Source organism: Eublepharis macularius, chromosome 10, assembly GCF_028583425.1.
Source record: "Eublepharis macularius isolate TG4126 chromosome 10, MPM_Emac_v1.0, whole genome shotgun sequence".
Lineage (NCBI taxonomy): Eukaryota > Metazoa > Chordata > Lepidosauria > Squamata > Eublepharidae > Eublepharis > Eublepharis macularius.
In genome coordinates, this window is record NC_072799.1 from 5,432,529 (window position 1) to 5,452,923 (window position 20,395).

The following is a 20,395-nucleotide window of genomic DNA, read 5'->3' on the forward strand; positions in this document are numbered from 1 at the left end:
CTTCAATGAGCTTAGACTGGAGTAACTCTTCTTAGGATTTTACTGTCTGTGTCTTCTTTGGCCTTGGTTTGGAAAGCGTTTTGGGATGGCTTCTAAAGCCATCCGGGCCTGTCTTGGGTGACCAAGAGGTGAGGGAAAGGTAGCCGAAGCTCTTCAGAAATGGGAATCATTTCATCATTTATAAGGTCTGAGATAGCACCAGTTTTTGTGGGTTTTTTTTAACACACAACACAGATTGACATTGTTGATTGTATCGAGGGTGTGGTAATATAGGGGTTCTGCGTATGAGTTCGGATCAATGTATGAAGCGGAATGAGTTGGTGGAGTGGGGTGTGTCTCTGTCGAAGGTAGCTTCATAAACAAAACTCCTTGCTAGTAGAAAACTTAGCACGGAGGGAGGTTCTCACCTGCAATGCTAGAGTTCACCTTGAAGGGAATTTTTAACACAGGGAAGTGTTTATTTTTTTAAAAAAAACAGTGTAACAAAGAGTTCTGGAGAACCTGAGCGCTGTCAAACTGTTTTGTGTCTTGTGGACCTCACACAAGAACTGGCTAAGGTTCAACAGTGTTGGGGAAAGACAACTCCACAAACTCTGGGAAAAGAGGTGGTGGAACTCCGTGGGTTGCCCTCTTAGAAAATAGTCACATGGGCGGTGGCCCTGCCCCCTGATCTCCAGACAGAGGGGAGTTGAGATTGCCCTCCGCGCCATCGGGCTAGATGGAGATGGGTGGAAATATGGAGATGAGCTGTGAGTGGTGATAAGGGGAGATGATGGGGGACAACAGAGGACGAGGTAAGGTGATTGGATGGAACAGGCAAGGCAGGTCTTTGCTACTTTACCGCTGCCTGGTGGTTGCAATGGGGTCGTTTTGGCTCCATGGTGGAGCATCTGGTTGGCATGCCGAAGGCCACAGGATCAATCCCCAGTGTCTCTAGTTAAAGGGACCAGGCAGCAGGTAATGTGAAGGACCTCCGCCTGAGACCCTGGAGAGCGGCTGCCAGTCTGAGCAGGCAATACTGACTTTGAGGGATCGAGGGTCGGATTCAACATAAGGCTGAATCCATGGAGCGGCTGTGGAGCAAGTTGCAAATGGAGCGCAATGCAAGAACTACAACTGAGCATCCTCTGTGTCATAGCAAGAGCTCCCCAGATCACAGAATGCCTCTAAATAGACTGACCCCAAAGGCCAGGAGACCTTGCTCCGGATAGCCCAGGCAAGCCTGATTTTGTCAGATCTCAGGAGCTAAGCAGGATCGGCCTTGGTAAGTAATTGGATGGGAGACCTCCAACAGAGACCAGGGTTGCAGAGGCAGGCAATGGCAAGCCACCTCTGTTAGTCTTTTGCCACGAAAACACCACCAGGGGGTCACCGTATGTCAGCTATGACTTAAGGGCACTCTCCACCACCATAAGCAAAGAGAGGGCACCGTCTACTCGTGCACGCACAGCCGTCTTCTCCTGAGGCCAACCGTGCAGCTCAGCCCTTTCGATTCTTCATAGTCTCAGGCCAAGGATCTCTCCCAGCCATTCTAGCCAAGATCCTTATAAGCGGCAATTCCCGGGCTTGGACTCAGAAGGGAGATCTCTGGAAGTAAAGACCACAGCCCAAGTTTGAGATATGGACCTCAACTGGAAGCTGTTGTGAAGTCTAAACGAGGAGGCCGGCGTGACCGCACAAGGTCATAAACTCCGTCCTCCCACAGGAATGGGGACTCACACAGGGGCCGTTTACATACGGCTTACCGGCCTCTAGAACGTTGCGCAAAACTCCCGGCAGACAGCATCTTCTTGCACGAAATCGCGCCAGGAAGGCGCTGTTATCCGGGAGTTTGCGTGAAATCGCGCGGGAAGATGCTGTCTGCTGGGAGTTTTGCGCAACGTTCCAGAGGCCGGTAAGCCGTGTGAAGATGGCCTGGGTTAGGGTCTGGTACCTTCCTTGGATAACAGCAGTGTTCTCATTCCTTGCTTACGTTTTCATGTTCCTAACACGGTTCCTTGCAGAAGTACTCGTCTTCCTTAGGCTGCAGGAAAAGGTCACAGGTGGAAAATCCCAGGAAATTCAAGTGACACCTGCAAATGATGGAGTTAGCCGAGATGGCTGAACTTACAGCGTTGATTAGAGACTGAACATTGTCTACGTCTATAATGAACTGGAAACCCTTTATTGACTCCCAGTGGGAGATGGTGAAAAATGAGCTAATGGTTTGTGGATTTGACTTTTAAGAAGACAATTTGGGGAAATTAAATAAAAGGGGGATACATAGAGAAGGTTAAGTTTATGTATCAATAAGACTACAAGAATTTTGTTTATAATGACCCAGAGGAGTTAGCCGTGTTAGTCTGTAGTTGCAAAATAGTAAAAAGTCCAGTAGCACCTTTAAGCCTTAACCAACTTTATTGAGGCATAAGCGTTCGAGAACCACAGCTCTCTTCGTCAGATGCACAGAGAGCTGTGGTTCTCAGAAGCTTATGCCTCTATAAAGTTGATTAGTCTTAAGAGTGCTACTAGACTTATAATGATGTTATACTTGCCATAGAGAAAATTAAAAATGGTCTAGTGTATATGTATTATTTTCTCTTTTCTTTACTTACTATTTCCAGTTTCTATTCTTTTTTCTTCTCATATATTTTCTTCCCCCCTCCCTTTAATGGGATTTTAATCTCTGTATTAAAATAAAAAAATTAACTGTGAAAAAACAAATGACACCTGGGTTTTGACTGCCAATTGTGTTGCCTTTGGTGCATCATATCTGAGACTAGAGTCATATATCTGAGGTGTGTGTTCTTCTGCCTTGGTTAAGAGGGAGCAATTAGGAAACATCTTGTTTCTTAGATGGCATGACCAAGTGCCCTGGTATTTGTGGCTGGCGATGTTCGCTGTCCTGTGGCTGGGCCTTACAAAACGGCAACCTTCACTTACTCCATAATAAAAGCTACAACGAGAAGGAGATCTTACCAGTTTTCTACGTCTTTATTCCTGGGCTTTTTGACGCTGTTTTCAAAGTTTTGCTTGTAAGTGGAGGCTAGAAACCCTCTGGCATGAAAATAAGATGGCTGTAGAATGCCAGTTTGCCTTCAGGCGCTTTGCTTCGTAGCAGAGTTGAGAAATTGTTACCGTCTCAGAACTAGAATGGAGTATATCGCTCTTTAAAACCCATAAAGTAATTTCTCCAAACCGCAAAACTCTCTTTTAAGACTTTACGACTGAACAAATGATATCTTATGCTTGGGTTATGTTCTAAGTGGGAAGATGGCTGTGGATTGGCAGCTGACTCCGAACTTGTAGGGGAGCAAGGTGAGATTTTGCGCTAATAATCTCCTATGCATAAGGAGATTCTGGCGTGGTGGTTGTGGATTTTCCGGGCTGTATCGCCGTGGTCTTGGCACGGATTCTGGCTTCCTTCACCTGTGCCGTTGGAGAGTTACGTTATCCCACGACTTCCCTTTCTTCAAGAATATTCTAGTCTAGACGAGCTGCCTAGAACTTTTGTACAAAATAAATTGTAACCTTTGTCATCACTTCAGGGAATACATTTCTGACCCGAGCGAGCCGGGCTGTTTTTGTGTGTCTCTAGAGAACTGCAAATGTTTAATTTCACGCAGGTGGGTCTCCTCTCTTGAAAATCAAGGGTGCTTTCTCGCAGTGCGTTTTCCTTGCTCAGATATTCTGGGACAGAAAAGGGATTGCCTAATCACATATTCATTCAAATGCACCTAGCTGTCATCCGGACTATTTTGCTTTCAGTTCTGCTGTGCTGACTTCTCTTCTTACGTCCTCCCCCAGTTATGCAAAACACAAAACACCGACCCAGAAACTTCCTCCCTTTTTTGTAGTGAATGAGAGCGATACAGAGTTTATCCTCCTTTGAACCTAAAAGTCAGATTTCTCTGTACACTGTAGTTCAGAACTAACCTGGGGCTTAGAAAGGTCTTAGGACAGCCGTGGCTACCATCCGTCGCGTAAATGGAAGGAAAGTTGTTATACACTCTGCCTACCTTTATTTTGGGAAGAAGTCTGTGCTTGTGTACCTCTTCCACCACCCCTCTAAAGATCACAGCTGTGCCCCGAGAAGACGGAGATGCTGTTGCTAAGGTTGCCAAGCAGAGATGAAGGGGGCAGCTTATTTTGGAGTAGTTTGCCCTCTCCGTGAAATACCAGGTGTGCAGTTAAATCTAGGCCTGCAAACGAAGCAAAACCAAATGATTCAAAAAGGCTTTTGTATTGTAGGGAGGGGTCTCAGTTGCTCCGCTAATAGTAAGGGACCATAGGCTTCACCCATAGGCTTCACCACTGTGTTGCCGTATGTACTCTCTCTTGCTTTAAATATGTGCTCCTGTGTCAGCCCTAGAATTGCTTACGTTCTGTTTCAGCATTTCTTCAACTCTACTGGATTCTTGCTGATGGGTCTGTCTTTGTAAACTTGTGTTTCTTTACTCTGCAGCATTGTTTAGGGAAATGTCCTTGATACCGTATGGAAATGTCCTTGATACTGATTATCTCACGCTGTGAAATCTGCCTTGAGCAGGGCCGGATCGACGGGGGGGGGGCAGGGGGGTAGTCTGCCCCTGGTGCCGCTAAAGAGGGGGCACCGGGCACAGCTGCCAGCCGCCAGGAGCACGCGGGCGACAGCATGGGGGGGGGCTGGGAGGCCGCTCGCACCATTCACCTGCCCCGCAGGACAGGGGACGGCCTGTTTGCTGTGCGCCCCCTGTCCTATGGGGCAGGTGAATGGCAGTGTGGGGGGCTGGGAGGCCGCCCGCACCATTCGCCTGCCCCACAGGACAGGAGGTGGCCGGCAGGGGAAGTGACGTCATCATGCGGTGCCGGGAGCACATTCTTGAGTCTTAGTGAGAAAGGTGGATTGTAAATGAAATAAATAAGTGGGATCTCAGATCCCTTCTGCGTCTTCTGCTGGCTTATGTTGGTGAGCCAGTGATGGCCTTTTCTAAGAGCTCTGGTCTGTCGCATTTATTTGTGCTGTGCTTGCATCTAGATTAGACTGTGCTCTAATTGAGGTGACTGCCTTGGAAGTGGCAGTCAGTGCAACGTGTAGCCACAAGTCCACTGGTGGGCAAGCATTAACATGGTCCCTTCTCACCTGCTGGCTGCCCATTTGCCTCCAAATTCATAGTGCTAGTTCCAGAGGAGTTAGCCGTGTGAGTCTGTAGTTGCAAAATAATAAAGAGTCCAGTGGCACCTTTAAGACTAACCAACTTTATTGTAGCATAAGCTTTTGAGAACCACAGCTCTCTTCGTCAGATGCATCTGATGAAGAGAGCTGTGGTTCTCGAAAGCTTATGCTACAATAAAGTTGATTACTCTTAAAGGTGCTATTTATTGCTTTACTGTAGTGCTAATTGTGACCCTAAAGCGTCAGAAATCAGAATACTTAGTCTAATCCCACGTTCTGTAGTGTGGATTTCCTGTGCTGATTTATAGAAACGATATGTTGTGTTGGCTGTTTTTATTATTCATTATTTTCTGAATGGTTTTTAAGCTGTGGATTTAATGTGGAAACTGCCCTAGGCCATGCCAGCAGTCAACTGGTAGGGCGTAAGTTTTTAAAATGAATAAATAAGTACTCGTTTATTTGGTGACTTTTTCACAGCAGTGTCTGTTGTTAAACATTGGGAGCTGGCGATCTTTAAAACCGGGACTCTTGGCTTCTAGGGCAGCTAGATCAGATAAGTGAGCCCTTAACAGCATCTTGAAGCAAATCCATTTCATTCCGAAGCCATGTACGGTTGCAAGGCCCAGAGATGATGATAAAACCCCAAATATAATCGATTTAGGTTAGACTGAAAATAAACCACTGCACACCCGAGATGCGGTCTGTGTGCAAGTTTTAATTGACACGAGGTTGGGGAATGGTTTGCATAATTAAGCGGTGAGTAACGAGGGCAGGCCAGTCTCATGCCAACGAAAGCTTTATCTGACATCATTACGACTTTGTGTTTTTGTACAGGGCGAGAGATAAAAAAATCCATGCATATTTTTGCATACTGTGAGATGTCTCGTTCTTGTCACTTGCAAAGCGACATGCCAGGGTGATCCGCCAACAGATAACAGCAGTCCGTATGCTGAGGGCCAGGGGGCGAGGGAAGAGATGAAAAATTCCACTTCAAATGTTCTGTGGCTATAAACAGGACCTGTACTTGTCTGACTTCTATGTTGCAATTCTGACAAAATTTAAAAGTGCTAGGGCTCAAACGTGCCAGGAATCTTTGGGGATGAAGTAAACCCCATACATTCTCTAGCGGGCCATGTGCTAATTGTGACAGTCTGCAAACCCCAGAAATTGAAGCCAAGAGTCCTTCCGATACACGAAATACTTTTCAGTGGAGGGTCATTTCCTTAATTGCGTAGGGAAAAAAACACACAACCTGGCTTTGTTGTCTTAAATAACACATCATTCCAACTGAAGTTGTCCACCCTCTAATTAGAGGCACCTAATCTCTCTTCGCATCGCAAAGGTGCGGCTCAAACATTGTTCGCTGGTTGCGCATACAGGAACACGTTAGATAATTTGACCTTTTCCCACTCTGTGAAATGGGAGCAATCGACTCTCAGGCACAGCCTTGAGGGGTTGTGAGAAAACAGTGGCCCCTTTGGAGACTCAAAGCGAAGCTACAAGTGACAAGTTACACTTGCCACTTGCCACTTGTCACTTGTAGCTTGGCTCTCAGTGCATGGAGTAGTTTTGAGAAATTTGCATTAGGGCTGAATTGGAGGACTGAATTTCTATTCACCTGTGCAGCTTGCTGGGTCAGTCCATAGCTTGGGGGTTAACCTGTCTCATGGAGTTGTGAGAATAAAACTGAGGAGGTGAGAACCATGTATGTGGTCGTGAATTTCCTGGAGGAAGGGCACGATGAACTATGGTAGGTAAGGACCAGGGCGGAAGGTTTTCACACACATGCCTTGACTCACATTCATGCGTGCAGTTGTTTCATTTCCGTCACTCCCCACTCGGTTCTGTGGTTGAAACTGGTGCAGGGACGTGTTTCACGACCCATTTCCTTGGCGTAGTGTGACTGGGTTGATGTAATAAGCTATTCTTGGGACTGTCCTGGAGAAGGTTTGGAAGCTGCGCTTATTCCAGGATGCATCTACGGGCATAAGTCGAACTACCCATATGGCAGTAGCGTTGCAGTTACTGAACTGAATTTGCTTATGGATCTGGTCCGTGATTCTGCTCCTGACTGCCTCTCCCATTATGCCCCCCGCAAGGCCTTGCACTCTGCGAATAAACAGCTTTTGGTGATCCCGACCCGAGGGGCATTCGGGTGGCTTCAGCTAGGACCAGGGCCTTTTCCCCCCTGGCCCCGGCCTGGGGCAACGCTCTCCCAATGGAGATACGGGCCCTGCGAGACCTTTTACAGTTACTCTGGGCCTTTGACTAGGGGCCACCTTTTTGTCCCCTCTTCTGACCGCCACACCCTCCTTTTGCAGCCGCCCTGGAGTTACATCATGGCGGTGCCCGTGGTTTATGGTGACTCTGTAGTACCCTGATTTGTTTGGTGACACCTGGATTTTTATTCTGTTTGTATTACTGTGTATTAATAATGGATTTTATGCTATTTGCAATAATGTTTTATTGTATTTTAGCAATATATTTTGTTGGAAGCCGCCCTGAGCCCGCTTGTGGGAAGGGCGGGGTATAAATCAAATAAAATAAATACATAAATAAATAAAGCCCTTTACGGTCTGGGTCACTCAAACTTGAAAGGTTGCCTCTTCCTATATGAGCATGGATGATCTCCTCTCTTTTGAAATGAAGCTTAGGAATTGGTATGATATTGGGGAAGGTTGGGCTATGATTTTTGGATTTGAATAAAGGAGGATTCTTGGATACAAGTGGGCTGAGAGCACTAGCTGTGGCTGCGGGGACACAGCTTGGTGGCAGAGCATCTCCGTTGTATGCAGGGAGGTCCCAGGGAGGTCCCAGGTTCAATCCATGCCACTTCCAATTTGAAGAATCTGGAAGTAGGTAATTTGGTAGTACAGAGTAGGCGGTACAGAGCAGAGATGGGCATGAACCGAAATACAAACCAAAATTAAACACGAACCAGGCCGGTTTGTGGTTCACGAACCACGGTTCAGCAGATCCCATTTCTGATGAACCGCCACGAGCTTTTAGGTTGGTTCGTTGGTTTTGTTTTTTGGTTCGTCACTGCAGACAGCCTGGTGCCAATCAATCAGTTTCCTAGGCAACGGGATGGACTTCCTGCAGACCTTCTGCTGACCCGGAAGTGACCTTCTGCTGGCCCGAAGTGATTATTTTCTGACCTGGATGCGACGTTTTCACAAACCAAACGAACTGGTTCGTGAACCAGGAGCAGGTTTGTGGTTTGTGAAATCTGACGAACCACATGGTTCGGGTTTTTTTCCAGTTCGTGCCCATCTCTAGTACAGAGTAGGCGGTTCAGACCTCAATAGACCCAACGGTTTGACTCCCTCTCTGGGCAGCATCACGTGTTCATATGGCCGGGTATTATGTTGATGTTTACTTTGCTTCTTCTCAGGTAGAATGAAGCAATTAGCAGTAGCCGAGGGGCGGCCATTTTAAGCCTTGGAAGTTTAGCGTCGTAAAGTTAGGCTTGGTCATGGCAGATGGTAGAAAGGACTGTTCCACTGCAGACTGTAGCAGAGTGATTCTGCTGTTCCTCTAAGGGGTCCCCTATCTTGCTGAGCCTGCAGGCCCTTTGGAATTTGACACCGAGTGGCGGGCATGGCCACAAATCGGTTGCCGCAGGAGGAGGAGCCAGCCACAAAATAGCTGCTGAAGCAATTTTTTAAAAATCTGCACAGCCAATCCGATCTCCAGTTACAAATCAGAAGTCTTGCTGGGTAAAAGCCCCATCTGGCCCTGACCACTTTCTAAAAACCCTTAATAGGTGCCAGGAAAAGTGTCAGCGATCACCATGGTGCCAGCGTGACCCCATTGGGGACCCCTGATCTAAATCAATCATCCCCTATAAATAGAAAGCACACATCATGCAGAGGTCTAGGCTACAACCTTGCTCCCTTAACTCTCTCCGCTTGCAGTCTGGGTTAGCCCGTTCTGGTGTATCAGGGCAGGTATTTATAGTACCTGTTCGATGCATACACCATGCGATGTGGTATTCCTGCATCATGTGTTCTTTTTCTGGTTTTTGTGAGTGGTTCGCATAATACGCTTGGGTAAATTGCTGGGTGGTGATGATAACAGAGGTGCAAAAGAGGTGGAGTCGGTGACATCTGATGACAAATCAGGAAACATTGCCGGGCAGGGCTTGACAAATCCCAGGCACCCGGTCTCCATGGTGCCGAGAAATTTGATTGTGGTGCCTAGAATTTTAGTATTAGGTTTTGCGGTAGCAGTGATTAGAATCACTGAAACAGGAAACCCTGAAGGCTGAACAATTAGCCTGGCTCCTAAATTTTTGGGTTGGCACTTGGAGCCTTTCTTTTTCTTTTTGGTCAAGACCTGTTTTAGTGTATTTTTTGCATGCTCCTTTAAGATTGTTGAGAACACAAGCAAATGCTTCATGACAACCACGTTGAAGTCTGATCTGTCATGTCTGTCTTCTGTGTTGCTGCAGCCCGCATTAGTCAGCAGGACCTTATTTGATGCGATATGAGTTGGTCAACCTTGTTTCTGTTTCTCAATGAAACCTCGAGCTCCCGTCTGTGCAAGCGTATCAGCGTTCCTTGTTTTTTTCCATGGATGCAGCTTCTTGGCTGTCCCCAAAATAAACATTTATGATGACAATTAGAGCATGTCAAATCCTCTTCTGCTTTGTTTTACTTTTAATCTTTGTAAGCCACTGAGTACTTTCGGTAGAAGGGTGTGGTATAAATATTGTAGATGAATGAATAAAACAATTAGTGGCTTAGAAGGGCAATTCTGGCCTGTTGGATGCAGGGCTGTTTTTCAGCGGGAACGTGGTGGAACGGAGTTCCGGCACCTCTTGAAAATGGTCACATGGCCGGTGGCCCCGCCCCCTGATCTCCAGACAGAGGGGAGTTTAGATTGCCCTCCGCGCCATTGGCGCGGAGGGCAATCTAAACTCCACTCTGTCTGGAGATCGGGGCGGGGCCACCGGCCATGTGACCATTTTCGCCAAGGGTGATTTAAACTTTAAAAAACTCCCTCCTTGTTCCAGCTGACCAAAGTGATGTCACTGTGCAGTCCTGGAAGCATGCACACACTCTGCACGTGCGCACATGGTACCAGGGGCACCACCTCCTGCCAAGAGTTGCCCCCTGTGCTGGCAACCCACGGAGTTCCACCACCTCTTTTCTCACAAAAAAAGCCCTGGCTGGATGTATCTGAAAACTTTTTCATTCCCCACTTGTTCCCTCACAATAGGCCACCAAACATTGAAACTGCTGCTCTGGTGGTGGTGAGCGTTCTTGAGCATGTTTATGATTGTATAAGAGGACTTGCCAAATCCCAGACACCATGGTGCCTAGAGATTTCATTATGCCTGGTATTTTCAGCAGTCACTAAGCGTGTCTTAGTGATTCTCAGTAGTACAAAGCTTACTTAGATTTGATTGATTGATTGATTGATTTCATTTCTAGACCGCCCTCCCCGTCAGACAGGCTCTGATGAGCTCAGATGAGAGATAGAGGTTAGCTTTTTGTTGCAGTGACCATCAGGGTTACTGCATATTAATTTAACCACAAGAACACTTTTATTATAGCTTATAAAAAAATCACAAGCAACTGTGGAGAGTAGAGGATGAGGTTTTGGGTGTCGCGATAATGAGAAAGCAGAGTCTTCAAAATGTAAAAATCTGCCAGATGAAAAATAAGTCTGGTTCATAAATTTTTGAGGTGGCTCGTAAAAGCCGAAGAAAATTTGTCAAGGCCTGTTATATTTTTCTAAAGAAGCGGAATCCTTTCCGATCAGAAAAGTGTGCGTGTTTACGTATGGATTTGTGTGCACTGGTGACTTCTGTTTCAGAAGTAGGTCTCTGGATGTCCTGTGAATCTTAGGGCCAAGCTACACATGACGAATGACACTTGAACAGCAAGTGTATTTCTCCCTGTTCACTTGCCCTCCACTCAATCCACTTGCCGTTCAAGTGTCATTCGTCATGTGTAGCTTGGCCCTTAGACACTTCATGTTCAATTGGAGTTGCCAACCCTCAGGTGGAGAAAGAGCAGATATTCATTGGATTTTGCGGCCACAAGGACTTTTGCATATAAATGTATTTATTGTGTACTTATATTTATTATTGTGATTTTGAGATATAGAATTTAGATGAGGATATCCTTTTAAGGCAAATTATTATTTATTGCATGCTTGCACTTTGATTTAATTCATATATCACAGATTATAGATAATAACATATATTTATTTTTTTGTTGACTGATTCTTTAATGTTTAATAACAGTCACAGGAGGGTTGGATACCCCTTGAAATAAACTTTAAACCCCCAGGTGGTGGCTGGAGATCTCCCAAAATTGCAACCGATCTCCAGACCACAGGTATCAGTTCCTCTGGAGAAAATGGCTGCTTTGGAGGGTGGGCTCATTGGCATTATACCCTGCTGAGATTCTCTCCCCTCCTCAATCTCCACCTTCTCCAGGCTCCACCCAACCCCCAAATCTCCAGGAATTTCCCCCCAGGAGCTGGCAACCCTATGTACAACAAGTGTACTTGTACTCTTCGTCCACTGAGCTCGGAGAGAGTTATTTTCCCCTGGCACCACCTGCCTGAGGTCCTATAGGTTAAGAGGCCAGGTGTTGAACCTGAGACCTTCCATATGCAATGCAAACTGAGGCAGAATCTCACCTGTAGTCCAGGTATTCTTGGAAGAGCCTGTGATGACGTTGGCTTCTCTCGAGGGCAGAAACCTGCTTGATCATTTCTGCCACTGACGAGAGAGGATTTTGCCTTTTCCGACACAGTTTTGGCATCTGCACATAGCGTTCAAATGTGGGTTTGTGAACGGTGCTTCCTTCCAGATGCTGAAGGAAGAAACCCGTGGAGCAGCGTAAAGATTTGGCTCTTACTCCATTGACAGTCCCGAGGCTTGCAGCACAGGGCGTGTGTTTGTAGCCCGGTTGGTTTCCAGAACGTATTTAATCATCTGGCCTTCGGTCCAGCCCTTTCCCATGTGTTTGCATGTATATGCGAGAAGGCAATCGCCGGGAGATCCAGTTATCGTCTTGGCACCATAAAGTTTGAAATATGGGCAAGACTGGAACAGAATCACAGATGCCTGCTTGGCCGGGAGCCCTGAAATCTATTTAGCAACCCTGAACCGTGCGGCGGCTTAAGAGCACTTTGCCGAATATAAACATAACCTAATTAATAACAACAAAATTGAAAGAAGGAATCCTACCACTAGCCAAAAGTCCATTTAAAACCAGGCTTCGTACAGCAGGCTGTGATGGTTAATAATTCTGCAGTTGGACTGCGCTGGGGAAGGTGTCGGGCTTCTCCAGAGAGATGTATAGGGCTCTCCAGTGGCATGCCTATTTCCTGGTGGGGACCCACTCCAGTAAATCTCCCTCCCTTTTACTTCAGTGTAAGGGAGAAGGCGGCTTGGATGCCTTCCCTTTGTGCTCGAAGAAGCCTCTGAAATGGGGCCAGAAGTCCAAAGAGAGAGGACCCCTGGCCGAGATCAGCTCCGTGCCAGAGGCCGAGTTCCTCTGAGCTAGAGGACAGGAATCAAAGAACAAGATACAATGATCCCCTCCCCACCCCACCCTCTTGACAAGAACTATTTGGCTGCTGGTGTTAAATCTTTGCAAATTTGCAGGTGTATACCCTATTACCTGCCCTGCCCTGGATAGCCCAGGTGAACCTGATCTCGTCAGATCTCAGAAGCTAAGCAGGGTCAGCCTTGGTTAGTAATTGGATGGGAGACCTCCAACGAAGACCAGGGCTGCAGAGGAAGGCAATGGCAAGCCACCTCTGTTAGCCTCTTGCCACGATAACCCCACCAGGGGTCGCCATAAGTCAGCTGTGACTTGATGGCACTTTCTACCACCTCCCCTATTACATGTGTATTGAAATGTCTTTGGAACTGACTGCCCTGACCCACACTGTGTAATCCGCCTTGAGTCTCACTGAGGAAGGCGGACTATAAATAATGTAAATAAGGCAATAAAAACATAAAGTAGTTGGAGATTGTAATCTGCAGGTGTATCCCTGGGGTGTTTCCCAGAGGTCTGGGTGGTGAGAAACGGCCTCTGGGCAGGATTATGCCCCCCCCCCCAGGGTATGCAGCCAGGAGCAAGAAGTAGTTGGCATTTGAGCTGAAGCCAGCATTCCACAGAACTCCTTGGGAAGGGAGGGTTAGGGCTGGTTGCATATCCTGAATTCTGATCTGTCACCCCAATGGTTCCAAACTTTCAGGGCAGCCTTTTGACTGGATCAGTTTTCATGTATGGGGAGCAAACCCCGGAACCTGGCAATGGCATCCTTCTACAAATAATTAGTTTAATTTACTTAGTTTGTACCTTGTTTTTCTGCCCAGTGGGAAGCCAAAATAAATTACATCATTCTCATTTCTTTTTTTATCCCCACAACAACCCTTTGAGGTAGGTTAGGCTGAGGGTATGTGACTGGCCCAAGGTCACCCAGCGAGATTCCATGGCAGAGTGGAGATTCGAAATGTGGTCTGCCAGATCCTTGTCAGATACACTTAACAACTACACAACACTTACAACAACACTCTTGGTTTCAGATGGGTAGCTGTGTTGGCCTGTAGTAGAAGAGCAAGATTTGGGTCCAGGCGTGCCTTAAAGACCGACTAGATTTCCAGGGTATAAATTCCGAGAATCAAAGCTCCATTTGTACCTGATGAACAGAGCTTTGACTCTTGAAAGCTTCTAGAAGTCTAGTTCATCTTTAAGGTGCTACTGCACCCAAATCTTGCTCTTCAGCCGTTCGCATGTTGAACAACGTACACGTGTGCTAAAGCAGCATTACCTCACTTCCAAGAGCCAACATTTGCTTGGAGTGCCCAGCTTGCTGAAAAAAATTGAGTTGACTTCTGTCCCTTTCCAACTGTCCAGAACCCTCCTGTGCTTGCTGGTAGCCACCAGTCATCAAAAGCCACCGAACAAGTATCTTGTAGTTCGGTAGTGCCCATTAAAGAAATATCTTCAGCTGTTAGCTATACAAAAGCCTTAAGATGGCTATCTCGGCTCTTGAGCAACACAGTCACATTCCTACTACTACGGGAGAGGATGGGGAAGCCCAGGGCTTTACAACCAGTTCCCCAGGCGTGATGCCCCCAAGCTCTTGCCCTCATAGCTTTCTCTGCTAGTTTCAGGGTCTTACACTGCTAAAGCCAGTATCTGTGTTAATCCAGGGGCACGGATGTGAGCAGTCATTTCGAGCAGCTGGAGCCGTTCAGAGCTGGATTTCAAGGGGGATGCCTGGGAAATGTCAACCCTGAGTTGTGCAGAATGTACTCAGATGGCAAAGAGTGGACCAAACTGGACGAGAGTGCTTGGTTTTTTGGAGCAAGATTTGGGTCCGGTGGTGCCTTAAAGAGCAACTCGATTTCCAGGATAAATTTCTAGTCGGTCTTTAAAACGTTACGGGACTCGAATCTTGCTCTTCCACTGCAGGCCGACATGGCTATCTGCTTAGTTAGAGGACCGCACCCAAAGAGTGGTGGTCAATGGCGTTTCATCACATTGGAGGGAGGTGTCCAGTGGGGTGCCGCAGGGCTCGGTTTTGGGCCCGGTCTTTTTCAATATTTTTATCAATGATCTGGATGAAGGGGTAAACAGGCATTAAATTTGCTGATGACACCAAATTGAGAGGAACGGCAAACACCCAAGGAGATAGAGTAAAAATTCAACAAGACCTGAATACGCTGAAGAAGCGGGCGGTTGTGAACAGGATGCAATTCAACATAGATAAGTGCACAGTATTACATCTGGGCCACAAAAACATGAAGCACAAATACTGGATGGGGGATACACTTCTGGGTAGGACTGTATGCGAAAGAGATCTTGGGGTAAGAGTGGACTGTAAATTAAATATGAGCAGTCAGTGTGATGCGGTGGCAAAAAAAGGCAAACTCAGTCTTGGGCTGTATCAAAAGGGCCGTTGCATCGAAATCGCAGGAGGTCATAGCCCCTTTCTGTACTGCCTTGGTCAGGCTGCACCTGGAGTACTGTGTGCAGTTCTGGAGGCCTCACTTCAAAAAGGATGTGGACAAAATCGAGAGGGTGCAGAGGAGAGCGATGAGGATGATCAGGGGTCTGGAGACTGAGCCCTACGAGGAAAGTCTGAGGGCCTTGGGGATGTTTAGTTTGGAGAAGAGGAGATGGAGGGGGGACACGATTGCTCTCTTTAAATGTCTGAAATGCTGTCATTTGGAGGAGGGCAAGGAGCTGTTCCAGTTGGCAGCAGAGGGTAGGACCCGAAGCAACGGGGTTTAAATTACATGCAGAAAGGTACCAGCTGGATATTGGGAAGAACTTTTTCATGGTCAGAGTAGTTCAGAAGTGGAATCAGCTGCCTAGGGAGGTGGTGAGCTCCCCTTCACTGGCAGTTTTCAAGAAGAGGCTGGATGAATATTTGTCAGGGATGCTTTAGGCTGATCCTGCACTGGGCAGGGGGTTGGACTAGATGGTCTCTATGGCCTCTACCGACTCTGGGATTCTGTGATTTTTTCGGTGTGCTTTCTGGACTAGCAATCCTGTCGGGGCATCCCTTGCTAACACTGTAAAGGTATTGTTCAGTTCCATTTGCCGCTTCCAGAAGCGTAGTCCAAGGAAATGGGCTTGTATGGCTTGGTTTCAGCATCTCCGCCCCTTTGGCAGAAATAGATCTTGAGAGATCGAGGTACAGTGTTTCTTTTAAAATTTAAAATCATTCTTCAGCAATGGGCTGTGCAAAGGCAGGTCTTTCAGTCGCCCTCTCTTGCTGGCTTTTGAAGTTTTGCATTTTGTGATTTCTCAAGGCCCTGCTTGTGCTGGAATACACAAGAAGAAGCCGGGTGAAAATGTGGTGCAGTTACCCGCCCCTTCCTCTGCACGTGTGCCTCTCTTTCTTCCCTCCAATATATTTATGTATTGGGCTGCTATCCTGCTGTTCTTCTTAGAAAGCTCTGAGCGGTTGTTAAAGGGCTTGTTGTGAACTTCCATTCAAGTTCTCAGTGGCTCATACCTGCTGTGCCTTGCGCTTGTAGACCAGGGCTTCTTAACCAATGGTACAGGTGCAGAAGTAGTCTAGGTGGGTTTTTGTAACAGTTATTAAGAATTCACTTTTCCTCAGTCCCCATGTCTACTTCCACATGTGATATGCTGTCTCCTGCCAGTTCTACCTGTGATGGATTATCCATCAACAGCCTTTTGACATGCTAGCAGTAACCTTGGACTCGGCGTTACTCCTAATCTCCTGTTTCGGGGCCTACCAGCAATTGTCTTTGATGTACCACTTCCTGCCAACCCTGCCTGCCAGGGATTACCGGCAGTGCTTCTGCAATTTATCAAGTCCTGATACTTATTGCAAATGATAAATATAATAACTGAATCCAGTAGCAACTTTAAGACTAATCAACTTTATTGTAGCATAAGCTTTCGAGAAACACAGCTCTCTTCGTCAGATGCATCGTCAGCTTTCGAGAACCACAGATCTCTTCGTCAGATGCATCAATGCATCTGATGAAGAGAGCTGTGGTTCTCGAAAGCTGACGATGCATCTGATGAAGAGAGCTGTGGTTCTTGAAAACTGACAATGCGTCTGACAAAGAGAGCTGTGGTTCTTGAAAGCTGATGATGCATTTGATGAAGAGACCTGTGGTTCTCGAAAGTTTACAATGAATTGGACGAAGAGAGCTGTGGTTATCAAATGCTGACAATGCATCTGACGAAGAGAGTTGTGGTTCCGCTGATGATGCATGTGACAAAGAGAGCTGTAGTTCTCGAAAGCTGACGAGGCACCTGACGAAGAGAGCTGTGGTTCTTGAAAGCTGACGATGCATCTGACAAAGAGAGCTGTGGTTCTCGAAAGCTGACGAGGCATCTGACGAAGAGAGCTGTGGTTCTTGGAAGCTTATGCCACAATAAAGTTGGTTAGTCTTAAAGGTGCTACTGGACTCTTTACTGTTTTGCTATTACAGACTAACACAGCTAACTCCTCTGGATCTATACTAACTGAATGTGTGTAAACATATAAATGTCCTCTTGGAAAAAATGGGCTTCTTGTTGCTGTCATGGCGAGTCTAGGTTCTTTGACTGAGTGATTTGCTGGATGTTAGATAACGAAAGATCGGGGACTGCTGGACTAGACCATTCCTTGGATTTTAAGGTTGGGAGGAGGAATTCCCGGAAGTTGGGAAAAACCTTCACATTAGCATTGCCTCCTAGGGCTATTGGTATCTCTTGAATATTGCAAGTTTGGGTTTTTTTAGCCTGGGTTTTCCCACAATGGTGGGACGCTTCTGAGTATGATAATATAGTGAGCGATTTTATTTATCTGTTTGTTACCCCATCTTTCTCCTGCAAAGTAGAACCCGAGGCCTCTCACAATAAAAAATTGCTTTTGCACAAATCCTCTTTTACAGTAAACAGCACCCTAAATCTCACTTAACATGAGTGAGTCACACAGTCCATTCCCCCGGAGACGCAATTTATCCTGAGAGAGGTGGGATCCTTTTTCTGAGCATGGCAAACCTCTTACCATACTCTGCCGAAATCCGCAAACAGTTAACTTGAAAAGGCACCTTGTGGTGGCATTTCCAAGTGCAAATGTAGGAATTGCACATCCACTTGTTGTCGGGTCAGACATCAGGCTGTGTAGCTGCCAAACAGTGCAAACGTTTTTTCCTGTCTCGGAATCCGTATCCTGCAATTTGACAGTTGCAAGCGTGGCAGGAGGGGGTAGCAATCCACAGTGCTGCCGTTGCGGTTGAATTCTAATAAGTGAGCAATAGGTTTGCTAGATCTTGTCCCATGGGTGTGCCAGGAAATGCCTGTCCAGCGTTTGAGGAGGGGGGCCACCAGAGAAGCGGCCTAGCTTGCTCGTAGAGCAGATGCTTGCGTGGTTCCCTGTTAGACATCTGCCTTCTTAAGATTTTAGGTTGGTAGAGCAGGAAAGAATTAGTCACTGCCAGTATGACAGCAATGAATACTGCGACTGAGAATTCCCGCTCTGCATTCAGAAGAGCACACACGTGGTGCAGGATTGGAGCAGGTATATTGCTACTGTCTCCCAGTGGTACCTTATTCATTAATGCTGAGGAGTTAGCCATGTTAGTCTGTAATAGCAAAATCGAAAAGAATCCAGTAGCACCTTTAAGACTAACCAACTTTATTGTAGCATAAGCTTTTGAGAACCACAGCTCTCTTCATCCGATGCATCTGACGAAGAGAACTGTGATTCTCGAAAGCTTATGCTACAGTAAAGTTGGTTAGTCTTAAAGGTGCTACTGGACTCTTTTCGATTATTCATTAATGGACCCCCAGAATTTATGACCTGCACTCTACTAATCGGGGAGAGGTTGAGCCCGATCTGTCATTGCCTTCATTGAATTTGGAGTTCTTGTTGTTAAGTTGCAGCTGACCTGCGGCTATCCCATAGGGTTTCCAAGGCAAGCGATTTTCCGAGGTGTTTTGCCATAGCGACCCTGGCCATTCATGGTGGTCTCCCATCCAGGTTCTAACCAGGGCTGGCCCTGCTTACCTTCTGAGATCTAATGAGATCAGGCTAGCCTGGGCTATACAGGTCTAGATGCCCTATAATAATGACCCCCCAACGCGGCACCTGTGGATGCGATGGTGCTCGCCCTTGTGTTTCCTGATGTTCACTTCTTACCCGAAACAAAGAGCCGATCCTGGTTTTCTTCCACATTATTAGAGTAGGAAGTTCTTCAGCAGAGCCCAGGAGGTATCATCTTTGCGTTAGAATGGAAGACATGTTCTTCAGAAATGGTTGTCTCCGTCACTGGAGGATGCTTGAACATTTCCAGTGTTTTGTGATTGATGCCAGCTCTTGTAGTAGCCTTGTTTGTTTGTTTGTTTGTTTGTTTATATTCCGCCTTTCTCACTGAGACTCAAGTAGGGTTGCCAGCCTCCAGTTAGTGGCTGGAGATCTCCAGGAATTACAACTAGTTTCCAGGCCACAGAGATCGGTTCACCTGGAGAAAATGGCTACTTTGGGGGGTGGACTCTATGGAATTATGCCATGCCAAGGTCCTTTCCCTCCCCAAACCCCACTTTCTCCAGGTTTCTCTCCCCAGATCTCCAGGAATTTCCCAACTTGGAGCTGGTAACCCTAGACTGAAGGCGGATTACATAGTGTGAGATTAGTACAATCAGTGGCAAGGACAAGGGCAGGCATTTCCACACAGTGTCAAGAACATTTCCATAAACAATGTCACGGGGTAAAAGAATATAAGTTTACAAAGATATAGTATTAGCCAGGATCCAGTATGGGGTTGAGGAATTGCTGAAACAACATAATTCTAGGGCTGACCTTAAACAACATAAAGCACAGGTAGGATATAGGAGTACATATTTAAAGCAATATGTAAGGCAACATAAAGTTGTGATGGTGCCCACTTTGTGTTGTTAGGAGTTACTCACTTCCTCAACATTGTTGGGAATTCTTGGCTTATAGAGTATCCTCCGACTGTAGGACTTTGACTCGTCCCACCTTCTCAGCAGTTCCGGTGGTGACAATATATTGAATCTTTCTGTTACAGGAGGATATCAAAAAGGAGTCAATGAGCCAAACCATGATAGATCTAAGGAAAGCTAAATGTCTTTGTGTTGTAAAACCAGTGCTTTGTTTCTAAAAAAGGAAGTATTTGTACTCATGAGAATTCCCTGTCTTGGGGGCCCAAGCCCGCTGGCCAAAAGAGGTGCTGGTAATTGTGTACCACCAGAAAAAAGCCACGTGTAGAACAAAATCTCAGATTGCCCTGAAAGTGACTTGGATTGCGTGTTTATTCATGTGGTGGAGGACAAAAAAGTATCAGCCTAGCCAAATTGCTTTGTTGATGGGACCTTATTAATTGGTTTTTGATTTTTGCATTATTTATCTTGGGGAAGATAATTAATGTAAGCGATTTAGTAAAGTGCCTTTGAACCTGAACTTCCAGTTTCAGAATTTCTGAGTTTTTAGTACAAGCCATGAGAATTCAGGCAACTTACAAGAAATCAGGTTTTTTTTTGTAGCCTACATATTAACCCTCTCTGGCCTGAATTCGTCCTTTCTTCCTCATATTCTCAGTTATGTTTAATAAATACTACTTGATCTATAGGTCAGAGGAGTAGAGTAAGAAAGAAAGAAGGAAGGAAAGAAAGAGTTCCAGTTTGAGAGAAGAGGGAGAACCCCAGAAAGCAAAACACACAAATAAATATCCGGGGAGAGCAAACGACCTTTTATGCCTGCCCTCCTTAACAGCTGGCACGCAGGGGA

General features: G+C 46.4%; 1 protein-coding gene across 1 annotated transcript in view; it reads left to right on the forward strand.

The window, feature by feature from the left end:
• The first annotated feature begins 769 nt into the window (after positions 1-769).
• SLC4A11 (solute carrier family 4 member 11) overlaps positions 770-20,395 on the forward strand; it is a 193,345-nt gene continuing 173,719 nt past the window's right edge. The window contains exon 1 of the mRNA XM_054990374.1: positions 770-794. Coding sequence (XP_054846349.1) covers positions 770-794 — 25 coding nt within the window. The remainder of the gene's footprint in view (positions 795-20,395) is intronic.